General features: G+C 44.6%; 1 protein-coding gene across 1 annotated transcript in view; it reads left to right on the top strand.

Annotated features, from left to right (window-relative positions):
* GPR107 (G protein-coupled receptor 107) overlaps nucleotides 1-14,415 on the top strand; it is a 36,552-nt gene extending 22,137 nt beyond the window's left edge. Inside the window, exons 15-18 of the mRNA XM_021281376.2 lie at nucleotides 842-891; nucleotides 1,637-1,720; nucleotides 2,538-2,662; nucleotides 8,457-14,415. Of these exons, the coding sequence (XP_021137051.2) occupies nucleotides 842-891; nucleotides 1,637-1,720; nucleotides 2,538-2,662; nucleotides 8,457-8,553 (356 nt within the window). The 3' untranslated portion in view covers nucleotides 8,554-14,415. The remainder of the gene's footprint in view (nucleotides 1-841; nucleotides 892-1,636; nucleotides 1,721-2,537; nucleotides 2,663-8,456) is intronic.
* Nucleotides 14,416-20,801: the final 6,386 nt, after the last annotated feature.

The following is a 20,801-nucleotide window of genomic DNA, read 5'->3' as shown; positions in this document are numbered from 1 at the left end:
TTTCTAACTGGCAGCTTGTGTTCATGGCTCTAAGTTGCACCTCTGTATGCTGTCAACATATCTTGGACTCTTTGCCTCTCCTGTTGTCACAAAAGCACCAGAAGTCTGTATTTGTAATCCTGCTGCACCTGTAAAACCTGACTCTCAAACCTGAGTTGACAGCTATTCCATCTGTTGTTGACCTCTGCTCGTTCACATGAGTATCTGCTGTGTTCCTCAGGAGCTGATGGAATCTGTCCGATAAATGCAGGTTAGCCCAGGGCCTTGGCTTACACAGTTGGTGACTGAAACACATTTGCCATGAGAACTATTTACTATGACATAACATTTTGCTTGTAAGTTACAACTGAGCTACAAGTGACAGGGGATACTGCGTAGATGTTAAAATACTCCTGATGCAATTCAATAAGATGCAGAGATTCCCAGAGCTGTGATTTGCGTCCAAGTCGCTCAGGTCAGCTGAAGGCACAGAGCAGGTCAGGAAGAACTCTAGAAAAGACATGAATTTTCTAGGAGACAATGTCAAGTGGTGTGCGGCCCTTCTGGCAGGAGGTGACGGTATGTAGTTGGCTGTATATAGATAAGTATTAGAGGAACGTTCTATAGTGTGGAGTGTGTGCATATAAAATTGAGTGTAAAGGTGGTGTCACTGAATTGTCTACTGAATTGTAGACGAGCCAGACTGGCACTCCTCAGAGCACCCAACGGGCTGAAGGACGAACCTTCTAGTCTGGGAATACCCAAATCCTGGTTTTGACTATTTGCGTAACTTATAGACAAGCAGCAAAAGAAACTCTCATTTTAACTAATTTTCTGATGGACTTCTGTCTTCTCTTGATAGCTGCCATTAACCTAGCAAAGCTGAAGCTTTTCAGACATTACTATGTGATGGTAAGTAAAGAAAACTGTACGTAAAGAAAACACATACAGAGCACTTAAAAGCTCTTCAAGCCCTTTGGATTACTTGGTGGAAGCTACTAGGGCTGGTGGATGTGGTGAAGATCTTCCTAGCTCTGTGGTGGTGCTGTGCTTTGGCATCTTGGTCAACTGGGTTACAATCCTCAAAGCAGCTTCCCTCCTTTTCCTAGTGGTTGCCTCCTTCTGTCTATCTTTAAATGGGTTCCAGCTATTTGTAACACTAATTTCCTCTGGAGACAGCTTGAGCTGCCAGTTGAACTGATGGGCTTAAATAACATACTGTAATCTTGCTAAAAATTAAACTTGGGACCAAATGGTGCCTTGAGATGCATGTGCACAGTTTGTGATTAAGTTAGTGGGAGCCATGAGCACACCTCCCAAGAGAGAGGCTTCTTAATGATTTTTCAACAGCCTTATTTCAGATTCTTAAGAGTAATAAATTACAATCCTGGTTTTTCAAGTTCTACAAAATCCTAATACTTAAAGCATTTTCCTGCTGTAACTTAAATATGTTAGCAATAGCTTGAGTCATTTGGACGTTCAACAAGCAGTAGAGCCCTCAGCCCATATCTTCTGTGTTTATCAAGGAGCATAAGACGACTAATCTGACATAGTGAGTTGTCTGGGAATTGCTTGAGCTATTTCTCTGGGGAAAAAAAAGGTTCCATAAGGATGATGCTATTGTTCTCACTTCTGCTTTCTTTCTTTTCCTTCCCAGATTGTGTGTTACATTTACTTCACACGGATCATTGCAATTCTCATAAAGATTGCTGTTCCATTCCAGTGGAAATGGTTGTACCAGGTATTTGCCAGCAAAGGAAAATACATCCATTCCTTGTTGTGTTTTTATTTTTTTAATCTTCTTTAAATATGAATGCACCCCCCCAAAAAATCCATAGGTTGTTCCTTATGTTGTAGTAGATAACCTCAAAGCATGGTGCCGTACCCTGTCTCCTCTTTATTTTTATCACCGATATATCTAAGGTGGCAGGAATATATTTTTAGTTTTATGTTTGTCCAGCGAGGCTGCTGGATTATACATGAGATGTCTGAAAGTAATTGCATTATTGATTTTTGGTCTTTCAGTTTAAAAATGTCTGAAGGAAATTAATCAAGAATATACAAAGGAGGAAAAAATAACCCATCAGGTTTGCCCTGTGTAATTGAAGCCCCAGGGAGCTGGTGAAATAGGCTTTTGCTTTTCCATCTACAGGCTTTATTTGCCTAGTGACTTTTAAATACTTGGTTTCTTAACATATAATCCAAGTAACTGCGCAGGGAGTCTTTGGAATACATTAACTGTTGAAAATACCAAACAACGAAGGGATGATATTTTTTTCCCCCCCATTTAAAATCCACGTCTTGTAGCTATTTTAAAGCACTGGAGTGATGGTTGGAACTGTGACTGTGTTTAAACTGACAGGGAAAGCTGAAAGAACAAAGGGCTTGACAGCCTTTAGCCTGGAATTAATGATAGCAGGACAGGAGCTGCTTTGTTATTTCTGCTACGGCACAGGCGTCTTGGCCATTAAATCCTGAACCTTATGAATAAGGAGAAATGTTTCATGACCATGAAGGGATCCCAGGACTGAACTTCAACCTTGTGTTTGCACTCGCAGCTGCTGGATGAGATGGCCACACTCGTGTTCTTCGTCCTCACTGGGTACAAGTTCCGTCCAGCGTCAGACAACCCTTATCTACAGCTTTCTCAAGACGATGAGGATGACTTGGAGATGGAAGCTGTGTAAGAACCTCTCCCTCCCGTTTTTTATCTCCTCACTGATTTGAGAAAACTAATGTTTAAAAACAGCTTACCCTAATCTCTCGAAATCCTCTTTGAAAAAGATTAAGATCTGCCCACATGTTTACACATGAGGTGTCTGTTTGGTGTGTGTGAAACTACTAGAGATGTGTGATATGCACAGGAGCCCCTGAGCTGGATATTGCACTAGTGTGGAACAAGCTGGTAAAGCTTTTCCACAGGCAGCTTTCTGCCCTGTGAAATATCTATTAAAAAAGCTTCTGTTTAATCTGCGTTGCCAAACACAAATGAGCCTTACAGATTGTCATGAATGCTTCATATTTAAAAAAAAAAGACCCCGCAACCGAAGTAACAACAAAAATGAACTACCAGTCTAAAGAATGTAAATGAAGATGGTGTAAGGTCACTTCTGCCTTGAAGTTCAGTCTGTAGCTTTGCAGAAATCTATCTTAAAGTAACACTGAGCTGAGGAGGAGGTGGATTTTTACCAGTACTCTTCTATTCCTTACTGCTAAAGCAGGAGGCACCACAAATGCAGTAGAACATGAGGTAGTCTGGAGAAATTATAAAGTGGAGATCAGCCTAAGTCCCTGTTTTATGAGGACTTAGAAAATGCGTGGCATTTCTGAATTTATAACAAACTGCCCTAAGAAATGCAGCATGCTAGAAGTGTTGAATACAGCTGTAATTGCCGCAGACTGTTGCCTTGGTAGGAGCTGAGCTAACCTAACCTCTTCCGCAGTTACACATTTCATGCATAATTGCAGGTCATGTACAGGCTTAGAAGCCTGTTCCTAGGAGTTTATTTCCAGTTTAGCAAATCTTTTACCTGATCTTGGGTGAAACAAATGATCACTCCTATTCTTACTGCAGGGGCAGGAAGAGTCAGAATGTGTTTGCCCTCACAGCTCAGTAAGAAATGGATCTTATTGAGGAGTTGCTATAAAGAGGTTTGAGGTAGAATCCAGCCTGAAATGTCATGCAAGGAGTTTTAATTTCTCAGAAATGCCTATAGTCAGGAAGATCTTTCCAGGTGCTTAGTTATTTTTACTCTGGGCCCGTAAAATCTGTCATTGTTACATGCAGAATCCAACTAGTGGGCAGTGACCTTAAAATCACAATCACTGAAAGGTGTTTAAATGGTTTATGTAAGAAACTGTTTCAGTTTGGAAGGCACGGTCAGAACTGGAAGATGTGTCAGGATTTGTGGTTGTACAGAAACAAGCTTTTTTCCTTTTGTCTGTTAGAGTGAGTTTCAGCTTTGCATTACATGCATGATGAATTTTTATTTGGGTTTTTTAAGACTAATAATATGGCACTTTTCATATGTTGTGATTTCGGTAAATTGGAGAAGCTGCTAAATTTAGGAGAATCTGCCAGAAACAAATTGGAGAAAGTTTAATGAATAATTAAGTGATTTATATCTCACCGTAGTGAAATAGTCATTACTAGAGACTCGAGGAGCAGAATTCCTGGTGAGCCTTTCCTAGTGAGGCATTTTGCTCTTTGCCCTGGGAGTTTCCATTGTTGTGCCTTGTGGGTTCTTCCCCGAGCCTTGTTTGCATTTTTCTCATCTGATTCACCATCAGTTTTATTCCCTGTGGGCACTTGGCAGGGTATAATAATCTGTGTCTTGTTCTCCCTTCCCTGCTGCAGCAGGGAGCTTGAGTCTGTATTGAGTCTGCCTGTGTTTGCAAGGTGTGGTGTCTGCGTGGTCTGTGACAGGTGAAGCACTGCAATGAAAGCGTATTAAATTTCTTGTTGATTTGATCTTGCTGGGCCTATTTTTGCTTTTATAAATATTAAATGTTGTTTCTGTGGGGGGAAAATATCAAGGTTTATTTGAGCAAGTGACTAAGTGCCTGACAGCATCCTGACTAACCACTGCATGCGTGTGTTTTGTCTTTCGTGTGATAAATACCCACTTGTCTTCAGAGGCTATGGCAGAAGTTAAAAGCATGCAAACTTCAAACTCCGTGGTGTTCTGCCATGTCTTATTGCCAGGTTTTATGGTTGTTTTCCTCTCCCAGATAGTTTTTGTTGAAATCAGGCACTTAAACATTTGCTGTAGAAGCGTTTTGGTTCCTTTAGACTCAACATTTGTATGAGCCAAGAGAGGGGAGAGCCATGAGGTCACCAAGCCTGTTTTCTAGGCTTCCTTGTCCTCCACCAAAAAACCAGGACATCTGAAGTGCAGCTCTCTAGCTTATGCCTGCTGTCATGCAGGGCGAACTATACAAAGCTCAGTCTGGCAGTAAATGTAAATATTGTTAAGGATGGTGTGGAAATGTGCAAAATTTCAAGAAAAATCCAAAGACTAGGTGTCTGTGACTGGGACAACATATGGTACAAATCCTCCCTCTCTCAGTTCTTGTAATTCTCAAAAATATAAATCAGGAACACCAGAGGTAACTTATTACAAGTCTTTTCAACTGCTGTGCCTGTCTTGGGAGGAAGCACCCTCCAATGTTACAGGACTTTCTCTTCAGTTAAACCAGACTTAATAGGAGTTCTTGTAGTGGAGTGAGGAGTATGACTAAACCTGACTGAAGGACCAGTCTGTTCTTCTTCAAGTAGGGTCAGTAACCATTCATCATCAAAGCGGTTTTCCATCGGTTCAGTGCTGGGCAATGTCTGAGCCCGTTCTGTCAGTCCGTGGGCAGTTGCTGGCAGTTGGTCCCAGTGCTCTGTTTGCAGAGGTGCAGCCGCGCTCGGCACAAAGAGTTGTCACGCTTCCAGTCCTAATGCGGTTTCTGGGCATGAACACGCAAATATGAACGGTACAGTAGATGAGGTGAGGGAGAAAGGAAGCAGTTTGGGGGTTTGTTTTGCTTTTTACTGTTGCAGTAAGTTATTTCATTAGTTCAGTAAGCTTGATTTTCATCTTAGGTACCAAAGCGTTCTACAGATCTTGTTAGAGACTGATGTTCATACGTGCATGTGTGTATGTTAAGATATTTCCACTGGAGGAGGAATTGCAGGACGAGCTGTTAACACAGTGGGTTTTTTTCCTCAGTTCAGTAAAACTATCTTACTGAGTGCATGGAAACTTGACTTTGTTTTTGCTTAACACCCCAAACAGCCTCAACACAGTGAACTGTTGTGGTAACACTGACCTACCTTTGCTTATGCCTTGGGATCTGGAGTTTCTCACTGTATCGTGTCTTCTGTGCTGAGACTTGACGTCCTGCTCGGTTGCTTTTCTCTGCTTTCTCTCAGGTTGTGCTTCACAGCAGACTGATTCATCATGCTCTCTGGTAGAAGTGATTTTTCTTGACCCAATGCATCTTTCCCATGCAGAGATCAGTGGTTTTGCTCGATGGCTGGTCAGTTGTCATTCCAGTTTGCAGCTGCTGGTATCACGCTGTTTCTTGTTGGGCTATAAAATAAGAGAAAAGATAGCTGACATCCACCACTGTGGAGAGCTAAAAATGCTTCTGAGTGTTTAACTGTCTCTTGATTCCTTGGATACAATGTGGGGAAACTAAAAACAAAGCTATGGAATTTCTGCAGCACCTTGCAGTGGAGTGTTCAGGGAACTCCTTTTGTGCCCTTTGACAGCCACGAAAGTTCTCCCTGGTGAGAAGTGGGTTAGTGAGAAGGATTTGTTGCATTTTTAGCTACTACTAGTTTGTGGGCTAGAAATGGAATTCAGCAAACTACAGGTGAGAAACACTTATGTGCAGTATTGCAGGTCAGAACTGAGATCCTGTGACTGCTCAGAGGACTAGGGTAGAGAATTGTGCTGTGCTTGGTCTTAGCACTGACACCTTTATTTTACTGGGCATTAAAACATGTTGACTGAACTAAATTTGAGAGAAGTAGCCCATTGTGTATGAGCAATCTGAGAAAATGAGGACTTGAGCTACACTGTATGCTTGTTATGGAACAAGAACAGTGCTCATCAGATGGTCTTTAATGTTTGCTGTTGAGGAATCCACCCCAAAATTTCTCCCAGCTCTTTGATGTCATTGTGGGGTGTGGGCAGTAAATGGTCCCTCTGATAACAAATGACTCCACCTGGCTGCAAGTTCAGTATGTTGCTGCTTGTCCTTCTCCCTTCACGAAAGCGGATCATTCCCTCTTTGCCGTAACCTCTGGTCACTTTTGTCATCATCTTGGTTTGTAATGGGTTTGCACCAGGTGGGATCTCACTTACTGCGAGTCAAGCGTTAGGGCAACTTTGAGGTCATGCCTGTGCAGAACACCTATTTACAGATCCCACCATGTCTGCTGTTGCGTTGCTATGTTAATGGCTCGTTTTTGGTTCATAGTCTGTAATCTTCATCTCCTCCCTGAGGAATTGATACTTAGCCCCTTATTCTGTAATTATGAAGTTTATTATTTCTGAAAAGTAAACTTTGTAGTTGTCTTGCTGCGTTGTCCCACATTTTTCAAACCATTACTCCAATTTGCCAGAATATTTCTGCTTTCTAGTCCTGTTCTCAAATATGTAGCTCTTAGTGTCTTCTGCAGATTTAATAAGCAAGTTCTCTGTTCCATTACCCAAGCAATTACTGAAAATATTGAGTAGAAGTGAGCCCAGGACAGACCTCTCTGGAACCACACTCGATGTTCTCTTATTTTTGACAGGAAACCATTAAGTACATCTCAGTGCACGCTTTTCCAATTAGCTATGTATCTACTGTGATGGTTTCGTCTAGCTCATGTTTCCCCACATTTTTTCCTATGTGACTGTGGGAAAACCTTTGTCAGCAGGGGGAATTTATGAGATCTGCATGTTCTCTGTGCTGGGAAGCTTGATGTGATCTCTTCCAAGCAAGCATTTACTAATTCCATCTTTCTCCTTTAAGCAACCTGCCTACTTTTCTCCCTTAAAATTTCAATAGAGAATGAAGTTGTTGTTTGATATGTACTCTTCTGATCCTTTCCCTATTCACTCAAACACAAGCTTGTCTAGGGCTCCTGTGAAGTGTGGGAACCACTGATGATCCCAGTGCTGCTGCTGCTAGAGTGTCACTGAACACACCAGTTGGAGTAAATTGTTTTTACAGTACGTGAACAGAGGCTGGTATCTAAGATGGAACTAAGGGCATTATCAGAAGATCTGAAGATTGCTTCTCCTCTTGGGTGATACTGTGAATGTTTTTAGCTAGTCTGATCAGATGAAGTATTCTTATGTGATAAATAGCAGGTGAAAGCACAAAGAGCGACAGCAGCATCTTTGAACAGGGCGGTTTTATGTGTGCTCCCAGGTGTCCCTTGTGAATGCGTTGAGCTATTGGCAATGTTACTTTCAGCATACAAAATAATCTTTGTAGCATGTTTGTGGGGAAAAAGAAATACCTCTGGAATGAGAATCGCATTGTGCAAAAGAACAAAGCAAATGTCTTGTGCATGTGAATGGCCTGTTTTGTAGAGCGACAGGAGTCTGCTGGGCTGGAGAGCTTGTTGGGTTGTCAAGGTGGTTCTGAGAGCAGTGCTGCAGTTCTGGCTGGATAAGCAGTTCAGTCTGCCTAATGTTTAAATGGTATTATGAGGCTTTATAAGTTCAATAGTCAGATTGCAGTGACAAATCCAGACTTGGAGGGCTCCAAAGTGCAATGTTCTTGCGTCCACCACCCATCAGTGTTGTGTCCAGGACAATACCTGGCTTGCAGAACAGTAGCAATAGGAAAGGCCAAATATTGAGACTTGATAAAGAGGCATTTGAGGAGTGTTATTTGAGATGCACAGGAAGACAAACATGGGCCGTCGGTGAGATGGATGTCACAGCTCAATTTCTGTCCTCTAATATTTCTCCCTTCTCTTCCAGGGTGACGACTTCTGGAGTAATGGAGGGCATGAAGAAGGTCAAGAAAGTGGTGAATGGTTCAGCAGAGCCACGGGGCGAGTGGGAGAGCACGGCGTGATGGACTGGACTAAGGCAGCACTTTCAGAGAAACTTTTTTTTTAATTTATTAATATTACTCTCAGTGGAAAGGGAGCAACTAGCACTTCCCAACACTGAAACTGCAGAGTGGGGTGTGACTAGGGGGAGCAAAGCAGTGCAGAAATATAACTATTCCTCTGATCATAAGAAAATGGGATCTCCTGGTACCTGCAAGGAGTGCGAAGCTTTCATAGGGATTTTTGGTAGCTTATTCTTTTTCCCCTCTTTCTGGATCAGTTAAGTATTCTGAATTGTTTGCAGTTGCATTCTTCAGAATGTGTAATACTAATGTGAAGAGAGACCTGTAGTGTGTATGTAAAGTATATATTTTATATAATACATATATATATATATATATATACACACACACACTTCTTATGTAACATGTATGCTGAGAATTACAAAGTCTGTCAGAAGGTGGGAAAAGAAGATGAGATGTAAGTATTCTTTTATTCCTTTTTTTTTATAAACTCTCCTTTTGGCTTGAACAAAACATTGCAAAACGAATTCATAGAAGCAACCGCAGTTATTTGAGAGATTAAATGGGGTATAGGATGAGATGACTTCTGCCACCACTCACATTGGGGGAAAGTTGATAAGTGTCTTGTCTTATCCGTGCAGGCATCCACTTGAATGTGTCGAGTTTCCAAATGTATTGCTCTACAGGAATGAAGCGACTGTTGTCCATTAAACGCACTAGCCCATAGTGCAGCAAGCGTTGATCTAAACCCTCCATTATTCATGGAGTTGCTCTTGATTCACACCCACCCAACAAGAACTACACAAGAGGTGTAAGACTGCTTGCCTTTTCTAGGGGTCTAACATGCTATCTTAAATATTTAATTTGAAGTTGTGACCCAGAGCACTTTCATCTGCTTAAAAATATTTTAAGGTATTTCAAAAAACACTCCTTTCTGGCACAGTATAAATAGTACCAGAATCTCCAGTGGAAGTCTGTCTAGCAAATGTGCTGCAGCATAAATCTCTGGTTCACCCTTACCCTGAGTTACTTGGCCTCTCTGGATGGCTGCTTGTACTTGTCTGGCTACGTAGGATCGATGATACTGCTGTTTGAGATGAGCTGAACTGGGCAAAATGGTATTGTTATCAGAACCAGGCAACTGCTGCTTCCAGTCTGGAATGATTTTTATGAGGAAAGGAGAAGATTAGAACCAGAACACTCAATGCAGGGCGATACAGAAGTCTTGACTATTAGCTGCAAACTCGCAGTGTAGAGACGTGTTACAAAAGCCATGTGTGTTTTATGTGTGTTACTCCGGTACTGTTAGTAAGGCACCGGTGCCCATGGTGGTAGTAATAAGGCATAGTAAATAATCGTTAACGTGGGGAAGGATGGAAGTGGTTCACTAATGTAACAAGGATAAGCTTTAAGAAAAATAAATCAAGTATAACTCGCTGACCTGCTGAAGCCTTAATATTCCTGTAGAGCCATTGACATATGGTGCTGTTGAGCCAAGTGCTTCTGTCAGGGTGACAGGGACAGGCATCATCACAGAGCTTCGGATGTGCCAGCACCTTTTACAAACTCGCTTCGGAATTGCTTTTTTGACCGAAGAGGCTACGTGTCTCGGGTACAACTGATTAGAGGACTGTTAGAGTTTTTAATTCATTAAGATCAGAAGGGAGGTTCTTTTTTGGAACATTGAACCACTTCTTCCTCAGTCTCAAACAGGGGTTAGAATCATAGAATTGCTTCAGTTGGAAGAGACCCTCAGCATCATTGAGTCCAGCCATAACCTAATGAAACTCCAGCATTAAACCATGTCCCTAAGAACCTCATGTAAATGCCTTTTAAACTCCTCCAGGGATGGTGACTTCACCACTTCCCTGGGCAGCCTGTTCCAATGAATAACGTGTTAATTTCTAAATCTACCCTCTTTTGGTTTAAGTCATTACTCCTTGTCCTGTCAGTGCATGCCTTTGTAAAAAGTCCTTCTCCAGCTTTCATATAACAAGTTAAGATTTTTATTTGCTCATTTCATTGGACCATTTCCAGTTTTCTACAATGTATATTCACTCTGTTTTCATTCAATTCACTTTGCATGAGCTTTTAAGAAACGCGCAGTATGGACCAAGAGTTGCTGTTTGAAGAGCAGTGTCACTTGCTCTGGTTGTCACTTGTTTGCTCAGATTGTTGGTTCTGTGCATCATGGAAATAGTAGAAATGAATCCACCTGCTTTGGTACCTGTAACTGGTTTCTCTTCAGACAAAGCACAAGAATAACCCTCTTCTCTGGGTACAGAGTCCTCTCCCATGTTACTGCATAGCAATTGCAGCAGTGATGGTCTGACCTTGCTGTCATTATCTCGCAATTATATAGTTTTCATGGAAACTGAAAGCCTGCACCACTGGAAAGTCTGTTAGGTGATCTGTGAGCCTTTTAGACCTTCTGTATGAAGAAGTCTTCTGCCTATTAAGGAGCTGAGGTGTGAGAAATCAGACTATGAACAAACACAGCCCCTTCCAGCTCATCATACTTTAAATGCAATACCTGAAAACTCATCCTCTCGCTCTTTGCGCGGTTGCTCTGTCCCTGTGGAAATGTCACTATCTGCATCCAAAGGGCTACTCAGACAGGCTGTGAACTTTTCAGTGTAGTCCACTGGAGACGTGAAGTTTGTTGGCACTGATGTATGTAAAGGATAAGGGTTTGCTATCAGGAACAAAAGTGCAGCAGCAGTGTTAATCCAGACATGATGCTGTGTTAGAGCTTGTTAACACCTTTTGCGGACAAGATGTGGAATTTTGATGGGTGTGGGGTTTCAAGCAAAAACAGGAGGGGCTGTGCAGGGATCCCAGTGTGGGCCAAGCTGGTTCTGAACAGCTGCCTGTTCTGTACCTCAGCATCAGTGAAGCTGCCAGGTTGGTGAGTGCTTTCACCTTAGTCTCAGGTTTCTTTCTTTATATGCACTTTTTTGCTAGAGTTGTGTGTGGTGTAGGTTTATCTGCCCAGTCTGTAGCTCACTAGTTAAAGGCCAAAAAAATGGGTGATTTCTTTTTGTCCTGGTGTGAAAAGCCATGTCTGTACTTCGGAAGTGTTTTGAGAAGAGTTTTTTCCAAGTTCAGAGCTGAGCTTCAGTGGTCAGGTAGCAAACCGTCTTCAGCTGGCGTTTGGTGCAGCACAACAGTAAGTAGTCAGACACAAGCGTTAGTAAAGAAAATTAATCTGGATATGTGTGTCAAAACCCAGAGTGATCAAAGGTTCTTACTGCAGCCATTTCCAAAGGGTATTTCTCCTCTCTCTGGTGGAATGCTTCAGAGCGTTGAAGAATTTGTCTTGCAGGGTTGTGTGATGGAGTGGATGGTGGAGGATGGAGAGAGGCTGCAGTCGTGCTTCTCACAAGCATCAGAGGGAGGGCTGCTGCCTCCCCTTCCTCCCAGTGAGAACCCGCATCTCCCTGACTGGCAAGTGTGTGACTGTTGCTGGTGAAAGCGGCAGCTCAGAGCTCGCCAGGCGGGACAACCGCCGTGCTTGTCTGTCGGCTGCTGCTGTCTGTCTGTCTGCTAGAAAGCTCTGTCTTTCACGGGAGGGAAGACAGAGCTGCTTGTGGCTTACGGATTGTTTTGGGATACAGCCTTACTTTCCTGTCTCTGCCTTTTACTGAAGCGAGTAATTAAAACAATCAGCCTGTGAGTACACGGTGGTATCATGACAGAATTCCTGGAAAAGCAGGTCTGGCGCAATTCAGAATAAATGCGTTAAATGCATCCACAGATGTTGCTGCAGCGGAGTACTCGGCACCCTCTGCAGACAAAAATGAGATTGTTCCAGCCTTCAGTTATAATGCAGGTTATGCCCCAATAAATCCCTGTTGCTGATGCCGTGCGAGTGCCGCTGCCGCGCTCCTTCCCGCTGTCCCGTTCAGCGCTGTCTTCCACCACAAGCCTTGCAGTGCAGCTGCCAGCCCCCTGCATTCTTCAGCCTTGGGAGTGTTTTCCTTGATGGTTCATCAAGAGGCGTACTAAAGAAAGCGAGACATAATGGGGTCATCCGGAACGTTGCTGCTGCTCGCTCAGAATGTAGCAGTTGGAGTTGCAGGAGCCCCATGCTGTCCTATTAAGATGCTCTTTCATGTTGTCATCTCGCTCAGCGTGTCGTGATCTGTGCGGTGCATTGTTCGGCGTTTCTCTCCAGCTGAGTGCCCTGGTCTGGATTTCCACGCTGGCATACCCTGGGAGCATGTTGTAGAAAAAAGAATTGCTGCATTGCAGTATTTTTGTCTTGGAGCTAGTAATGTGGAAGATGTATTTTCCTAAGCTAAGTGGACTCTAGCGTGAGTGTGCATCCACCATATATCCTCAAGCGCTGTAACGTTCCTGGCCACGAAAGGGCACATCCTAATCGCTCCAGTGTGCACACTTGGTCGAAGTCCAATGGAAGATTTTTAGTGTGTTAAGTCTTTTTTTTCTTACAATATGCTCCTCTTGGAGAAGAGAAATGCAGTCTGGCCAGTGACAGTCGAATTGACAAGAAAGGGAGGGGTTTTTTGTTGTTTTCTAGTTGAAAATTGCCTGGCTACATTTGAAGCAAGTTTTGGTTATTTGTATGTTCTGTTGAGCTCTGAGAACTGGAGCTGTGTATCTATTAATAAAATAACAGGGTTGAAGTGCAGGTACTGAAGGGAAGGAAACCCTTCCTCCTTCATTCAACCTGGTTTGTCTCCTTCGGTTTGACCTGTCGTGATAACTAACACCCTGTTGTTACTTTAAAGCAAACGTGTTCTATTGGTGCTGTGTTATGATCTCCACGTCAATCACAAAGCACTTTCCCGTTTTTAACCTTGGTAAAACGAGCATGGAGCTGCGGTCTGCACGGGATGGAAGGTACGGTGAGATCCGAAACACAATGGGATTTACCCTCTCTGCAACCTGTGACCTTGTGTGGAAATTCAGTAACATGGTTGTTTCATGAAACCTGAGGTGGTGCTGCCCAGAGACACTTGACCGATGTTTCTTTGTGTTCCCTGAGGTTGATTTGCTGGGAGACTTTGTTCTAAATTGGATTAATCTGGCTTTTCTTGTAACTGCTGGGTAATATGCTGTTTTGGGCTTATTAATCACTTTTACTTAGCAATATTGGGAAGCTGTATATTTTGCCCCTTGTATTTTCTTGCTTGGATATAGCAATGATCCTGGAACAACCCCACACAGTATGTACATGCAAGTGACTGGGACAGGGTTTGAGATGTTCACTTATATGTAGAGTGACAGTACTGGAAGAAAGCGGCTGAGCAAAGTCTCTCCTTGTAGGGTGACTGGCTCAAGAACCCATTTATGTTTTGACTGCAGGGATCCTGAAAGGACAAATCGTAATAAACATTTCCCGGTTGGATTTCACTCGGTGTTCTGCCCTGTATAATAAAGTAGAGCCCAACCTCCACATTATCAGAAGCACTTTGTCTTGTAACCTGGATACGGGAGTGTTGGGCTGGTCCCTGTTCTGTCAAAACAGAGTATGGGGCTAAATAGTTTCCCTTTAGTAACTATTAATAATTAATTCTAGATCCTCTTGTATCTTTAAGCAGCTTTAGGGCACCTTGTACAATGTAGCTTTGAATTCACTTAGTAAATGACCTCCAAAGGAACTTAAAATACTTTCCTGTGTACAGCAAGGTCCAGTTCCAGGGTTTTCAGTGACCTATAAACATCCTATTCCTCAGTTCATGTTCAGATGTACAAAACAATTTTTCAGTATTTTTTTAAACTTTATTAAAAACAGTATTTGAAGAGCAGGAAGGTGGGTACAAGTCAAGAGGGTCTGTGTAACTTGGTTTCTCTGCTGTGATGCAAATGTGTAAAATAAAGATTGACCAGAAAGAAGTTTAATGCATCTCATTTTCTGCTCCTGAGCTGCCAGCAGCCAAGCCCACCTGTTGCTTACAAAGTCTGCATTTCCCTGTGCCTGACTTCCATTTGCAGCTATTCACACTCTGCATCATGGATACAGGGCCAAATCACAAAAAAAACCCCGAAATAATCTTGCATAACTGTAGTTTATGGCAAAAGCTTTGCTGTCAGTGACCCACAGTGGGGTTTGCTGAGGCGCCTTTGAGCTGGAAGACCTCAGGTACTACAGCTGTGCTTGTATGTGCCCAGCTCCTCTTCCAGTGTTGTAAGCTGAGCTGCTGTGCTTTTTGTGGACAGAATCTCAACCTTTCTTGTGGTCTCAGTGCCAGCAAAGTGGGTGCATCCAGGGCTTGTTGGTCCTGGCCAGCATTGTGGTCTCCTTGGTCCCCAGGGCTCAGTGTCACCTTGTGCAAGGCAGGACAAGGAGCTGATGCTTTGAACTTTGACAACCAGATACACATTAAGGGTAGAAACCTGGATTTTAAATCATGTTCTTGGTGGATCTGGCTATATTATCACACACAGAATCACAGAATGTTCTCCAAGAGGCAAGTCCTTAGCTTGTTTGTTTTAGGCTGGAGAGGGTGATTTGGGACTTGGGGATCTAACCACACATCTCAGTTCTGCGAGCTGGTTAGGTTGGCAGGGATGAGGTGGGCAAAGTATTTCTGTGAAGTGGTTATCCTGATGATCCCCTGCCCCTCAAAAGCGCATGCCCTTCATCACAAAATGTAGGTCTTCAAGATGTTCCTTACAGTTTAGCTGATAGTTCTCATCCTACCACAGAGGAGTGATGCCAGAAATAGCCTGTGTTCTCTACCCTGCAAATCCCAAGCAGCCGGTTCTGCATCGCCTCAAGCCTTTGGGTGGGTGGTGTTTCACCAGGGAACTAAACTATAAACAGAACGTGGGCTTTGGATTTACTAATACCCTACTGTGAATAAACCAAACTTTGTGTGATGAAGGTGACGGCTGTTGCACTGGGGTAGCCTCTCTGTTTCATGCGTTTCTTGCATGTTAGGCTTCTCCAAAGTGAACATTCTCTGATTTTTCTGATTATTACATATTTGACCCCAAAACATCTCCCCTTAAAGTGACAGAGCCAAACTCATCCCTGCTGGATGTGCACAGTGCTCCAGGGGAGTTATAGCTGCGCATGGCCAAAAAACTGCTCATTGGCAAAGAAAGGTGAAATGTTAGGGGAGAGCTGTGTAAAGTGGGACTGAACTATGGGAAGACTCCCTTGAAAATGAGACAAAATGTAAGTTATGTGGGAAAAATCTTGATTTCTGCCGACCTTCTCTGAGGAAAAATAAAAAGCACCTAATTGCAACAGAGTTCTGAGTATTTAAGGTCTATTGCAGACTGCTAGACTTTAACATAGAGAGAAGAGAAAACCAAACCAGAGCACCAACACGGCTGTCCTCAATGTGTTGTGTGTTTGGATGCAAGTCCATGGATGTTTCCCTGTCCGGAGGAGGTAAATTGTTTTATCCACTTTAAGGATTTTCTTCTAGTGTCTGAAATTCTGAGCTGTCTTGATCATTTGCTGCTCCTCGTTGCAGCCCGAGCTGCCTGCTGTCAGTGCTCTTGCTCTAGCAAGATTATCTTTGTGACTGCAAAGAGCTGCCTTCTCTTTAAATCTCGCTTTTACCCTCCTTTGCCTACTGACTGACAGACTCTAATGAGCAGGAGCTTGTGGTAGTGCCCTGTATAGTGAATGGTCAATAAAAACAAATTGCTTTGTACAGAAGAGGTAATAACACAGCTTGTATTGGCACAGCTGATCCTGATACCGGGGTCCTCACTTAGACAAGGGCTTTCATGTGTGTGAAGTAATAAATGCATGTCATCCTTGTTTTTTCTCTCCCTTATCAATGAAAAGTAATGTAAGTTGGGGTAACACCGTGTTCTTGTGACTCTTTCCTCCTGTGGGATATTTTTAGTGGGGTGACTGAGGTATAATGCATGAGATGGCTTTTGTATTACTGAAAAAAGTAAACAGAAAGACAAGGCGAGGCTGTTAGAGTGCCGGTGGGTGGTGAAGGTGGGGATCAAAATGGACGGGATGGCTTAAAACTCCTTTTTCTGCTCCCTCTTGGGATGATGGTGCTGAGCTTGGCAAGAGACTTGCGGCATCCTCAGTATTAACAACATGGGGCTCCTGGGGCAAGGGTAAATATAGTAATAAGTGGGGTTCTTTTGTCCCTGAGGACACTGTTCTGGGCTGCTCATCTTCTGTCTTTAGTCCTGAGTCGTTTTTGTAGGGTGGCACAATATCCCGTTGGCAGCCTGTACCCGTTTACTGCAGGGGGTGGAATTGCAGTTGTTGGTGCTGCTTGGGCTGTTTCGTTCTGCAGGAGCTCTGTGGGGTCAGAAGGAATCCCACACTTTGTATTGATCTACGTCTCTTGGGAGAAGCCAAACTTGTTCGTTTTGGGATGGATCTGGTACCAGGAGGCGGTAGCCAAACTGGAGGGGCTACAAAGAACAGCTGCAGTGACTGAGACCAGAGACCTGGGCAATGACAGAAGATTACAAGAATTAAAGCTCTAAGCCTGACTAAGTGATGATTAAAGAGAGCCGAGAAGATGTAGCACATGACAAAATGGCTGCGGGGGGGAAAACCACAGAAACGGGTGGGGAATTAATTAGAGTGGCTCAAGGGCTGAGCTGTGGAGAGGTGAGATGAAATGAACGCAGAGGAAAACAAGATGTTAGGAGAAACCTTTTGCCAATGAGATGGGTTTGGCTGCAAACAATCCCCCTGGAGAAATGGAGGCAGTTCTCTGTTTTAGATAATCAACACTAGACTGGACAAATCACTGCTAAATATACTGTGGGGAATGACCCCCTATCGGCTGAGAGCTGGACTAAATGTCTGAGTTGGTCTTTTTCCATTTGCTTGTTTCTGTGTGCAGTATATTGTGTGCATAGTTTCTGGTTTGGGGGTTCATTTTTGTGTCACTACTAAACCTTGTAGATGCCTTGAGTGAGTTTAGCTGCTCCATAGGAGGAACACAAGTCCTACGTTAAAATGAAGCCAGTATGTGTGTGCCTTAATCTATATTCCTGGTAAATCAGGGTTTTAACTGTTGTTGCAAAAACTGAGCAGAAATATCTGCTGGGATTTACCGAGCACACAATGCCCATGTGTTGCCATGAATCAGAGCAGCCTTGTGGGAGGCAACGGTTCAACCTGTTATGGCAAGGAAATTGGAGAAATAGGTACAGGATGATTTTGTATGTATGAGTGCTTGGGGTTTGTTGTTTAATTTAAAGATTGCGGGGTAGGGTTTGGGTGGACAGACATCACTGCTGACAGCGCGGTTTGCTCACAGAGCTCGCTCGAGACCTGTGGCTCATCTGAAAACCAGAGCAGCTCAGCAGTGACAGGTCCTGGGGCTGCTCCACGGCAGCAGCCGGGCTGCAGGTGCTGAGAAGCTGACGATCCAACGTGACTCATGAGGAATCTTTGGAAGAAGTTGACTTCCCACTGGTCATGGCGTGGAAAACACGACTGCAGTGGTTCCCCTGGGCCTGCCGCGAGCGCCTGCAGCTCAGCATTGCATGGAGACAGACACTGGGCGACCTTCAGAACGAAGATTTGGGCAGGAAAGCAGACAGCGGCAACCTTCCCTGTATTTTGAAGGCTCTATGTATGTATGTATGTTTTATATATATGCGTATCTGTATAAAGGCAGCAAAGCTTCGTTCTTGTCCAAACCCCAATCTTGCAGTTTTAGGGACACTTTTCCCAAAGCGATTTTCTTTTTCAGTAAGAACATCTGCTGAAGCTGGAGAACGATGCTCCGTAACCTCGCACAGTGTGTGCAGGGACCAGCCCCTCCAGCCCATCCTTCAGCCCTGGCAGTGCCGGTGGACGCTGCGGGACGTCTTTGCTGCAAAATCTGCTGCTGCCTCTGCAACTGATCTTATCTCACACAGACACAACCGCGCAGCTTGGTCGTCGTGATGAGGAGTCTTTATTTTCTGCCACTGAACAAGCGCCCTGCCTGATTTATTATCAAGCCTTGTTTGAATGCTCCAAGCAGCCGGCCTGCGCTTCCTGCACTGCAGAATGAGCGTGGCAGGAGCAGAAAAAGAAGGTGGTTTCCCTGTTGCCAGCTGTGATTTGTGATGTGCCACGAAGGAAGAGCTCAGCACCTCCTCCGGCTTGGCTTTGTCCCAGCCAACTGCTCGCTGCACAGGGCGGGCAATGGGAGAACAGCGGCTGCCTTCACCACAGCCGCCCTCTCCAGGTTCCCACATCAGCGTAACAGTTACAGCCCCGGAAGCTGCAGAGAGAATACAGTCTTTGGAAAAATATACTGGAATTTAACAGAAATTTAATAGCGTGGCAAACTGTAACGCTCAGCGCATTGCCTGCGTGTCAGTCTTGAATGGCAGCTGGACGTGCAGCCTTGGCATCCTGCTGATCTCCAGACCTTCCTCCGCGTTCACCGATCATTTCAACATCTGTGGTTCTGTTTCCTGGGGAAAGAGCCTGCAGGGCACCATTCCCTCTGCCATTCCCCCAAACCCCGGTGTGTTTGCTTTCTGTTGTGTTTTCTCTGAAGCCATGCTGTGTATTGGCACTAAAACGCTCTGATAACTGAAATTTATAGTGGTGGTAGCCAGTACGGCTGCTACAGTTCAAGCCTCAGTGTTTTGGGTTATAAATCTTGATTTCTGAGGCTTTGTTACTTAGTTGTATATAGCTTAGTTATTAAAACAGTTAGGACGGTAACTTGCTTGGTGTTTGCTGTGGCCTGCAGTGAGACCAGGAGCAGTTCGTGTCTCGTCAAGCTTGACAAGAGCTTCAGTAAACGCACTGGTTGGTGAGCTGGGAGCTGTGGAGTCCCACTTAAAGCTGCCCACAGTCCTGAAATCAGCACGCAAGTGTGTGAAACTGTTGTAACCTGAGGTCAGGGTGATGTTTGTGACTGTTGCACCAGGATGTTGAACTCACTTTACCGGCATTTCTTTTTTTTCCCAAAACCTTTCAAAAAGCGACTATTTTGCTGGCGCTCTGTGCCAGCAGTGACCACAGCTCGTCTGGTGGAGCAGCCAGCACTGATGCCAATAATTTCTTTGGCTCTTTTTCTAACTGAGTCAGATCCCTTAAGCATTAACCTTAAAATAGCCGCTATTTTTGTAGCTGATATAATTAATCTTGTGGGTGTGTGTATGTTCCTTGCCCATCCTAAGCTTTGAGGCTTCACCACTCCCCTGCTGCCTGACTCCCTGCTTTGGCACGAAAAAGCTCTTAGCAAAACTTGGCTTATTCACGAAAAAGCACAAAATAGGGGCTGTGTGCGCTCTGCTTAGCGAGTTCAGCGCCAGGCGAAGGCTGTTTGCCTTTGCTGCTGCTGTCCCCAGTGACAGATTCCTCGTTCACGTGGCCGGTTGTTTTTGGAGCACCTTCTCCATCTGCGTTTGCATGGGTGGCTGTGGAAGGGGGATGTTCATAAGCCAACGGGCCTGGGGGTGACACTGGCCACAAAGACAGCAGTGACGGATGGATGGATGCGTGGGTTTAGCAATGCGCTAGGGGAAAAAAGGGTTGGTGAAGCCTGAAGCAGCAGTGGCCCCTGCGTGGGGCCTCATCCAGCCCTGGGATGGGAGGAGAGGCAGAGGATGGATCCATTGCCCAGCTCAGCCCATCCCCTGCCTCTTCTCTCCCCATCCCAGGGCAGCTCCTGCATCAATGCACATCCAAGAGCGCAATGTGGATCCTGCCCCATCCCCAATTTCCAGCCCCACCGGTGACCCCAGCCATGTCCAGGGTGTGGGGCAGGAAGATACAGTGCTTTGGCCACGTTATACCCCTGATTTTTCAGGTCTGAGCACATCAGAAGCAAAGCAAGCACGCTAGAGCTGGGGTGCTGAACCTCACTGCTTCCTCGCCGTGCTATTCCCACGAGGTGACTGTGATCCTGACAATTAAATCAATGCGGATGCATTGGGGAAAACCGCCGTGATGGTGTCTGAGGATGCTTTATTATAACAAACGCACGCATCGTGGCGAGCCCACGTGGAACAAAGGCTGCGTGACTGAGCCTGACGGACTTGCTGTGTCCTGGGGAAAAAGAGCTCAGTGGTTTTATTAAACGCTTTAAAGTAAATACCCCGAGGAAGGAAGAGCTTTCTGCAGACACAGGCTTGGCCACGCAGCCCACGCAGCTCCCAGCTTTTGCAGTCAGAGCATCCTCAGATCCCATCCCAACCTCTGGCGCTGGCGTGGCAGGAGAGGCAGCAGCTTCCCTATAAGCAAGACCCAGCTCCGACAGCAAATATCACCCAGGGAATGATCATTTCCATGGTAGCGCATTGCAATATGGTGAACAGACGGCGGA

Source organism: Columba livia, chromosome 19 (assembly GCF_036013475.1).
Source record: "Columba livia isolate bColLiv1 breed racing homer chromosome 19, bColLiv1.pat.W.v2, whole genome shotgun sequence".
NCBI lineage: Eukaryota > Metazoa > Chordata > Aves > Columbiformes > Columbidae > Columba > Columba livia.
The sequence above is the reverse complement of the archived record's forward strand: the minus strand, read 5'-3'. Positions and strand labels throughout refer to the sequence as shown.